The sequence below is a fragment of the Nematolebias whitei genome, chromosome 12, assembly GCF_014905685.2.
Source record: "Nematolebias whitei isolate Nwh7 chromosome 12, NemWhi1, whole genome shotgun sequence".
Taxonomy (NCBI): Eukaryota; Metazoa; Chordata; class Actinopteri; order Cyprinodontiformes; family Rivulidae; genus Nematolebias; species Nematolebias whitei.
The window spans coordinates 45,791,557-45,801,375 of NC_056509.1; the positions used below are offsets into that span (position 1 = coordinate 45,791,557).

Sequence of the window (9,819 nt, forward strand, 5' to 3'; positions counted from 1 at the left end):
AAATTTGTCTCAGGTTCTCTTAGGATGAAATGTAAAACAAAAACACTTTTAGAACAAATACAATGATTTCTTTTTGTAATCTTAATTTATAGATTAGATTTAAAAATGAACTCAAACTCTTTATCATAAAAAAGGTTAAACGATAAATAATAAATAGAGTCTAATTTGTAACGTTTAACGGAATACCCAGACGTAAGGACTGAAGAGAACAGACTCCAAAACTCGATAAGTTCAACAGCGATAATTTACAAGTGCTCAAAGCCATCAAACGTGCACGGGGACGGGCTGGAACCAGGGAGGACTGGAGTCAGTCGAGGAGACATGTGATCCAGTGGGTCCAGAACGAGGAAGGAAGACGTCCAGTAGGGTTCCAGGTTGGAGGCAGGCAAGTAGAAGGTGAAGAGGCAGCTGAGGAGGCAGAGGAGAGCTCGAGGTCTGCAGTGAAATTCAGGAACAGGTGGACAGCAGCGATAACACATTGGGCAGGTAATGCTCCAGCGCTGACTGGATGTCCTCTGCAGCCTTTTGCACTCCTGCAGCTCATCGAGACGATGGTCCACAGGTGAGGATGATTGGTCTCTTGTGGCTGCAGGAAGCTGCAGAGCAGAACTCCCACACAGTTACTATTATTTTTTCATAAAAACGTTTAGGTGAGTTTCTGTATTTGTCTTTGTTTGAATATTTTTGCACATGCATTCTGCATCCTCACCCGTTTTAATCTCCTTTTACATACTTTAATTTTGTTGTTGTTGTTGTAAATGCTATGGAATAAATGACAATATTTCTAAATATCATTAAACATCAATTTATTTTTCCCAACAAATATTTACCTAAAATGATCCAGAATGTGTTTTTATAAAAATAAAAGTAAAAAGAACGTCAATATATTTTAATACGATCCAAATAACATAAAAATGATTTAATGTTTTCATGTTATGGTGATAATAGCAAGAATTAATGAATAAAAATACAAGTTTAAAATGTCAAAGGTTTAGTTTTATCAGTGAAAAGAAGAAAGACACCTTGGATGTTTAAATTTATTTTATCTTTAGACTCTTTTCAGATTTAAAATAGCTAAAATCAAAACTGCTATTATTATGTTTGGGAGCTGATCTCCAGTGGTTATTGGGCATTAGGCGGGGTGCACCCTGGACGTGTCTTTGGTCCATCACAATTCTGCTAACGTTACACTGAATCTTTACAATTCAGTTTCAGCTCAGCTGGTTCTGCACCTCCAAATTTTCTTCAAGAAATGTGTCTTAATTTTCATCTATCCGAACGCTCGAATGGCTAAAATCTGTAAAAATTAATTTTAAAGCCTGCTAAAAAAGTCTTGAATATATAGTTTTTTTTTTAACTCTATTTTTTTTTTCTGTTTCCTTTAAGAACCAGAGGCTACTGTGGAAAAAATAAAAACAGTTCCCACTAAGAAAGGTAAAGTAGTTAATAAATTAAAAGTGCATGTGGACGTTTTTCATGATTACAGCAGTTAACTGTTACAAACGTCTTATTATTTTAGCTCCTGAGAAGAAAATGAAGGATGCTGATTCAGTTAGAGGTACCACCTTTCCTCTTTCCCTTAAGGACTAAATACTTAGTCTGCCACAAAACTTCAATGTTTCCTGAAAGAATTTATAACCACAGCAGTGATGTATTTAATGGCAAAATGATATGAACGTATCAATAAAAAGAACAACTCTGGATGATGATTTTTCTGCAATTATCCCCTCAGAACCTGCAGCGACCAAAGATAAAACAAAGAAAGGTAATTTCTGTTTACAGCTCAATAATTTGGATTTGTTGTGACTAAATCTTTGAATGTTGATTAAAAAAAAAAAAAGACAAATTTCCAGTTGTATTTTTTAAAAATGTACATAAACTTTGGATCAGAAAAATAAAACGAACAAGGACATAATTTATGTCATGAATTTGGTAACTGATTTTAAATGCTTATCATTTAAACTTGCTTCTACAGCGCTGGCTGCAAAAAAAGAGCAAATCAAAGAGAAAACCAAAGAAAAAGCCAATATTCTGGCAGAAACTACAAAAGGTAAAACATATTCATACAACCTTTGTGTCACGTACACATGATGGGGTTCAACTATAACCATTTGTTCAACATTTATGTTTTAAAAGAGCTCCCTTCAAAAAAGAAGACCAAATCTTCAGTTTCAAAGAAAGGTAGGATGCTTCTGTCCCTGATGGTTTCTATATTTCATAAGACTGAAAGATCCTCTTTGATGAGAGCTAACATCTCATCTTTGACATGATAACTTAATCACAACTCGCTCCTCATCACGTCAGAGCCTGCAGCTGCACAACACAAGAGGAAATCAGCGCCTGAGACGGCAGGTAACACACACTGACGAGCTTTAATAAGCACAAAGTCAATCATCATTCAGAGCAACGACAAGCGAGATGATTGGAAACTAATCGTTCCTCTTCCCCTCTGGAGCGTCAGCTGTCAGGAGCAAAGCCAAGGCGTCCAAAGAGAAGAAAGGTACAAGCCTGACCTTACATGAACGTAACGACCCAGCAACATTTCAAAATAAATTATTTTTAAACAGATCCAGAACCACATCCGCAGCCGTTAAGGCTCAGAATGCGACCGGACCCTGACCGTAGGGCGAACGGGACGTCTCAGGCCAGAGAAGAGAAACGCCTCAGAGCTTCATATAAACCAGGTAACTCAGACAGGTGGTCGTTTGTGCAGTTTTAAAAACAATTTACTGTGAATTACCATCTTTGATTATTTAGGAATTCACCAGCCTCAATCATCATCTCTTATTGTTTTTATTTTTTTTGTTACCAGATCAGATAAGATCAAAATTATTGGAAGAGAAAAAAAGTAAGTTTGGAGTTATTTACATCTGTTTATTACCTGGAACTGTTGGTCAATTCATACGAATCATACCCAGCAGCTGTCATTTTGTACCAAGTCATTACCAGTTCATCTAAATGAAGTACAAAACGACTACTAATTTGCACCGATGCACTTACCATACCCCCTATATGCAGAGATCCACTCAATTTTCAAATTGTTCTCTACTAACTTAAATCAACATTGGGGTGTCGTACAGTATTTGCTCAGCTGTGATGTGTTAAATATGAATACGTTGGGTACAAACTCTCGACAATGCAGGCTTCTGTGTATACCCGAACAGCAGGTACAAAGTGGAAAAAGCTGCAAATGTATGATGTGACCTGGAACTAGAGTTGCATTCAGGCCCAAAATATCCTATCCGACCCAGCCCCAGACCGTAGCCATCATTTCCGAACGTCCCCAAACCTGACGAATTAACAGGTTGACAGGATCAGTGGTGGCAGTTGAGCTAGGGCTAAAGACAATGACTTCAGTCTTCTCATTGTTAAAACGTAAGAAATTTGAAGCCATCCAGGCCTTAATGTTGTCCAGACATTGAATGAAGCAAACACGTGCTGGTTTCACAGGCAGGTAGATCTGGCAGTCATCAGCATAGCAATGGAATGAAAGACCATGTTTCCTCAGGATGGACCCCAGTGGGAGCAAATAAAGTGAGAACAGAAGGGGTCCAAGAATCGAACCCTGTGGGACCCCACAAGAAAGAGGTAATGAGGCGGATACATTATTACCAACCTTGACACAGAAACTCCTGCCACTCAGGTATGAGCGAAACCATTCTAATGCAGCACCTGTGATCCCAACCCATAAAAGGGGCAGAAGATTGGAGCTGAGGGGGTGTTTGTCCTTTCATGGCCATCAAAGCGCATTAAAACCCTCTCTGACATGTCTGCTTTGAGATCTTATCTCTTTGGGTCATCGGCCGCATGCGTGCGCTGAGTGCAGCGGATAAATAAACGTCCATTTGGGCGATGGATCGCTTCCTGGCAGTAGTCCATCTGAAGCTTAATTGAACTTTATTTTACCTCTTTCAAGGCCAGTCAGCTCGTGGGGAAATGGCCACGTGTGGCTGGTGTAGTATGGAAAGCCATGTTGCCATATAATTAGATAGAATGGCGAGCCATGTTGCCATATAATTGGATTGCGGCCAAAAGTCAGACACCGACCTGACGCGCCCATCCAGCACATAATCATGGCCTGGCCTGCCTTGAATTTGGGTCGGACCAGGCCGGGCGTTGGGCCCGGGTTAGAAATGACAGCGCTACCTGGAAACCATACTCAGTGGTGTAAATGTAGTGTTTACATGTTGAGAATTAGTTATTTCATTTATACTCTGAACTTTGCTGATGTGCGCATACATCATTGTGATCTGCAGTGAAAATAGGGAGCAGGTGGAAGAGAGCCTGGAGATGTAGAGCTATGCTTTAGACAAGAGTGAAACAGAGGCAAGACAGGATTCCTGTATGTGTAAGAGAAGGAGACAAGCAGCTGCGAGGCTGCGAGGAGCAGAGGTGCTGAAGGAGGATGAGTATACGCACCAGGGTTGAAGAAGAGGGTGATCGGTGCAGGCAAGTGCCAGGTGAGATTTGTGCCAGAAAGAGAGCTGCGAGTGTGAAAGGGACACTTTACAAGCTGAGGCCTGACAGCTATAGTTCGGAGACGATGACACTGATGATAAGACCAGGGGAGAGCAGAGGATCTACTGGCCAAAGGATGTTATGGAGGAGGGGAAGAGGTAGACACAAGAGAAGGTTCAAAGATGATGAGGGTTGGCGGGACAGAAGAGGATGCTGGGATAGAGTAAGATGAAGTGTTTAATCTGCTGAGGATACCCACTGTAAGGTTGGGCTATATATATACCCAGATAGTATGTGACTGAGAACAACAACTTCAGGGCCAGGAGAAAGTTTAACAGTGTTTGTTGACAGATAGTGAATAATAATGAACAGTGTGCAGGATCTGTAGACCTGGACTGGAACCCTAGAGAGTAGGGGACAGTGAAGGCTCTTCTGGGAGGTTGGTCTTGATGTTCAGATTCCTAACTATAAGCAGGCAGAGTTGTCGCAGAGGCGAAATCCAAAATGGTTCCAAAAGGTCTCACACAAACGTTGGGCAAGTGGTGGAAGGCAGGGAACAGCTGGAGAGATCACGAGGAGGCTCAGGGGGATCATAGGATTCAAGCTATAACAAGGAGATTCAAGATTAGTCTTTCACAAAACACTGGGAGCAAGATAAATGTCAGGGACACAACTACCAAAAGGCAGATAATGCACCAGCGTCAGATTGCAGTCATCTACTGCCTTAAGTGCTCCTTGCAGCTCATTGGGCGGATGGTTCTAAGGTGTGGTTCTGTTGGCGCCCTCTGGTGTAGGAAAGCTGCAAGAGAAAAAAAAACTGGAACTCCTACACCCATAAGGAGCACCTGAAGGAATATTGTGACTTTAATTTTCTTGCTGACCACTCGGAGCTAAACTGTTGAAGACATTGTTCGATATCATCGTGGGTTTGTGTGAACTATCGAACCCAGATTCAAGCACCATTCTAGAGGCAGGAAGTGAGGGACAATTAAGGATTTACGAGATGACTGGACTTATTTTCTTGTTTCTCAGACGTTTCTCCTCTCATCTGAAATTAGTCTTTAGTTCTGTTCCTGGTTTGGGAGTTCCAGGTTTCTGAAACAGTAAATGTTTGGACCTTCTGATTTAACTGGTTGAAACGTGTCCCTACAACACCTCGCAGGTGGGCCAGGTGTGGAGTTTCACTTTAATGTTTGATGTGAAGGACCCAAGCCGGATCTTTCAACTCACGATCAGAGCTGAAGAACCTTTTTGGATGAGATTCTTTAAGGTGGCAACAGTTTTCACAATGATTTGTCTTTTTTCTCACAGGCAAAGCAGCAAAAACGGAAAAGAAACCCGTCAAACCTGCTGAAGGTATGGAGCTAGAACGGGATTAGAAACTGAAACTGTGACAATATTATTATTATTTTTATTAGACCTTTATTTATGCAGGTTAGTTCCCATCAAGCCTCAAAGACTCATTTACAAGAGAGACCTGTTACATACAATATACAGGCAGATGAGAAAAAGAGAACACGATGGTGGGGGAAGCCAAAAAAAAAAAAAAAAATCATGTCTCACACCAATTCCTGATTGGGAAACAGCATAAAAGATGCAGAAAAAGACCTCACAACAACATAAAACAGCAACATACAATGACATCATAATATATTTATGCATAGAAGTTGACAAAGCCGGTAAATTATCCATAAACACTCAAGCGTTCCAAAGTTCTGATAAGATGGTACAGTGTCTATCAGCATCATGGTTCTGATAAGGTCACATTTGTCCTTGGGGGGAAGCAGGCAGAGCTTCTAGTTACGTATCCTCCAGGAGCAATTTGAAGTAAGTTGGCCTGTCCAAGGCCAGCGGGGAGGCCAAATTAAAAAACAACATTGTTTGGGCCGCCAGACTCTGTTTACTTTCTGTCTTCAGTTCTGCTGGTACACTCACTGGTGAATCCAAACAGCCAGATTAGTGACATTCCACCCGGTCCGTGCTCGATTTAGCTTTCTCCAAGATTAAATCCTTCATGCTGGCAAGTTCCAAGAGCAGTAAGTGGCCTACGATTCTCAGAAATCGTGTCCAGCTTGCAGTTGAGCTCGTTAAGCATACGAGTCTGAGAGCTCGAGGCACAACTTAACCCCTCACATAAGGCTGGCAGCTTTACCACGGTCGAAACTGCTGCTGACGTCTCCCTAATTTGTCGATGTCCATGGTATCCACCATTTTCAAAAAGCAGAAACCCTGTCATCATAAATCCAGTAATGTGCACATGTTCTGCGTCCTCCACAGACAGTACAGATAAGCACACCATCTTCCACTCACTTCAGGAATCAATGACGTACTCAGCTGCGTGGGTCTGTTCAGGGCATGAGGGCTCTCCAGCATCATGTCGTCTGGTGGAAAAAAATTCTTAATTACATGACATAAAATTTAAATACCTAGTTCTTTTACTTCTAATTTAAATAAAAACAACCACCACAATCAATTATTTTTTCATAAGTACATTAACATAAATGTTGTCTAAAGTTTTGAATATATTTTTGCGTAATTATTCAAGATGCTTTATCACGCAAAGCTGCAGTTCTTCGTGTCGTTTGCTTGTCACTAGCGAATGGAAAACGAGCTTCTTCTTGTTAAAACCTGAGATATTTCATCAACTTTCATCAACTTTCAACATTTTCCCGCTGTTTAACTTAATGTGAGGAGATTTAATGTTGTACAACAGAAATGACTGTAAAGAAATAAACTGGTTAAAACAATACGGACATCTTTAACTGTCTTGAATTATTGAAGAGGTTGGAGGTTTTAGAAATGAACAATACTTAGTTGGATGAAGTCCTTTAACCAAAACTCGTTAATCTGTGGTATCAGTGGATTATCAACGCTGAGTGTTAGCACTCACTTCCTGTTTCTAAAAGCATGTGAAAAAAGTAGCGGCTTATAGTCCGAACATTACGGAAATTAAAGTTGTATTGTATTTCACCACATCCTGTCTTTTCTCCCGTCTGTCAGAACATGATGATTCTCATCCTGTGTCTCATCTCTCCTTTTTTTTTTTTTAACTCAGATCAAATTCTCACTCCCCGGTTTGTTTTATCTTGTTCCCTGCAGGAGAACCGAAGACTGAGGACAGCGTCACGGACAAGAAGAAACAAAGTAAGAACCGCTGACGGTTCAGCAGATTTTTTTTTTTTACAGTGTAGTTTCATCCACAACTTTAATTCCTTTTTTTTTTCTTCTCATTTTATTATAAATGTGATTCATTTTCAGGGGTTCACTTTATTTGTCGCAACTTAAACTGGAAAACTTTGCACATTGTTTAAAGCAGAAAGTAATTTTTCAGGTTTTCAAACGTAAGAATATAAACGTCATGTCAAACACTCGTCTCCTCTCGTCTGTCTCACAGGTCAGAAATTCTTCCAGTGCATCTATTTTCCAGGAAAAAGTGCACAGTACCCTTTACGACCTTTGACCCCGGCCATGTCCCCCGCCATGCTGTCCCCTGCTGTGAGGTCCATGCTGGAGCAGCAGAGAGCCGCCCGAGCGTCGGGGCAGTAACTGCATTTTCTATACGACGGGATCTCCCAAACCAGCTGAGGGAGACTTTTTATTCTGTGGCATTCTTTAAATCAGCTGCAGACAGAGACAACGACAGATTTATTTAACGTTAACTTGTTTGTTCAGTGGTTGAGCTCCTGGGGTTTCTGTCAACACTACACATCATGCTGCACCTTAAACGTATGGACACCTGCAGGGAATTTCCATATTAAAAAGCATAATTTATTGGACACAACACACAATTTGTATTTCAAAATATGACAAAATGAAAAACAAAATCTTGCCTTGAAATGACATTGAACATCTCTCAACGCGGTATGCTGATTTGTCTTAAACTGTAAAAACTACAATAATGCGTCGTGCAATGATGAAGGCATGCAGTTGGCACGATTTAACATTTTCCTCAGTTGTCCTGCAGCTGTTCAGCTGCAGCCTCCCTCTCCTCTTTATTTCTGCTGGTTAGCTGTAGCTGTGAAACATCAGCATGCAAACGTTGGAGAGTGAAACCCCGGAGCTCCCACATCCATCCCAGCAGCATCTCTGCCGTCGAACATCGGCTGCATGCAGACGAGCAACAAGACATCCATCCACACATATTAGAACCATCTGGGTTTAAGTGCTGGTCACCCTTCACATAAAAGATGGCACTTCTTTCTTGATTTGAAAGATTCTCTCTTCTCCACAGCTTCAGTCACACGTTGTGACGATTGTTCACCAGGTGGAGCATTAAAATACAGATGTTTACATAAAAATGCAGGCTATGTTGGATTTGGAGGAAAAGAACAGGCATAGCTTTAAGCATTTAAAAATAATAAACTGTGTGTTAGTGCAGGAAACACAACAAAGAGTAAAATCAAAATGAATTCAGTGAAATACATATTTACATTTGACTAACACGGTCAACAGGATGAACGTTCCATCAACCTGAAACAGGAAGTTCAGTAAAATATTGAGAAAATCTGTAAAATATTAAAAATAAGCATACAAAACAATCATCTGTGCAGAAATATAACAATTTAGGAAATATGTTCTCAAACTAGGCACACTGAAAATAAATATCAAATTATTTTGTCTTCAGAAAAACATTTAAATGGACAACAAAGAAATAAAACAAATACAATATTTAGCAAATAATATATTTAAACTAATAGCCTAACTATTTTCTGCCTGACATTTATTGATAAATCCAAAGATGATATTAATCTGTGAACATCTCCACATTACATGCAATAATTTAAATTATAATGGATTAGTTCAATTGATAAAAACTTCCATTTTATTCAGTTTAGTACTGTATTTGTGTATTTTCTCACTTACTGCAGTAGTTTAGTTTCACCGTGGTGCATTCAGGGACAGGGAAACTGCAGGAGATCCTCCATGTGACCAACTAACTGCTGTGACCTTCGCTGCAGTGAATGAATGTAAGTTTTGTTTGTCAGCTCGTCGAAGCCTGACATGTTTTTATTCTCTTACCTCCGTCCTTCGCCGTTCTGGTCTTGCGCCTCGGCAGCAGCGGCGCATCGTTTGTGACGTGACTGCTGCTGAGCATTTTCACCAGAAACTTCCTGTCGTCGTCTTACTGAGCGGAAACTTGACGTTTCTGTAAAAGAACCAAAGAGTTTTAAACGAGAGCCTTCACTGGAGGATCCAGTTTATTACCAGTTCCATGTGGATGATAAGTTGTCATGTGTGCTGTTTTCCTCAACGTGTTTCAAACTTTGTTTCATGTTTGAAGGATGTGGCAAAGCAGAGTTCTCTGTTCTTAATGCTGACTTAGAACATTTATTCAACTCTCTGCTCCCGGTTTATGGCAGC

The 9,819-nt window shown here is 40.4% G+C and overlaps 1 protein-coding gene across 1 annotated transcript in view; it reads left to right on the forward strand.

The window, feature by feature from the left end:
* Nucleotides 1-8,260, forward strand: part of LOC119417960 (probable serine/threonine-protein kinase kinX) — a gene marked incomplete in the record, with an annotated part of 34,468 nt that extends 26,208 nt beyond the window's left edge. The window contains 12 exon segments of the mRNA XM_037685207.1: nucleotides 1,387-1,434; nucleotides 1,520-1,558; nucleotides 1,733-1,765; nucleotides 1,976-2,050; nucleotides 2,137-2,181; nucleotides 2,305-2,352; nucleotides 2,456-2,500; nucleotides 2,568-2,684; nucleotides 2,813-2,848; nucleotides 5,770-5,814; nucleotides 7,558-7,602; nucleotides 7,853-8,260. Of these exon segments, the coding sequence (XP_037541135.1) occupies nucleotides 1,387-1,434; nucleotides 1,520-1,558; nucleotides 1,733-1,765; nucleotides 1,976-2,050; nucleotides 2,137-2,181; nucleotides 2,305-2,352; nucleotides 2,456-2,500; nucleotides 2,568-2,684; nucleotides 2,813-2,848; nucleotides 5,770-5,814; nucleotides 7,558-7,602; nucleotides 7,853-8,004 (728 nt within the window).
* Between the last annotated feature and the right edge of the window lie 1,559 nt (nucleotides 8,261-9,819).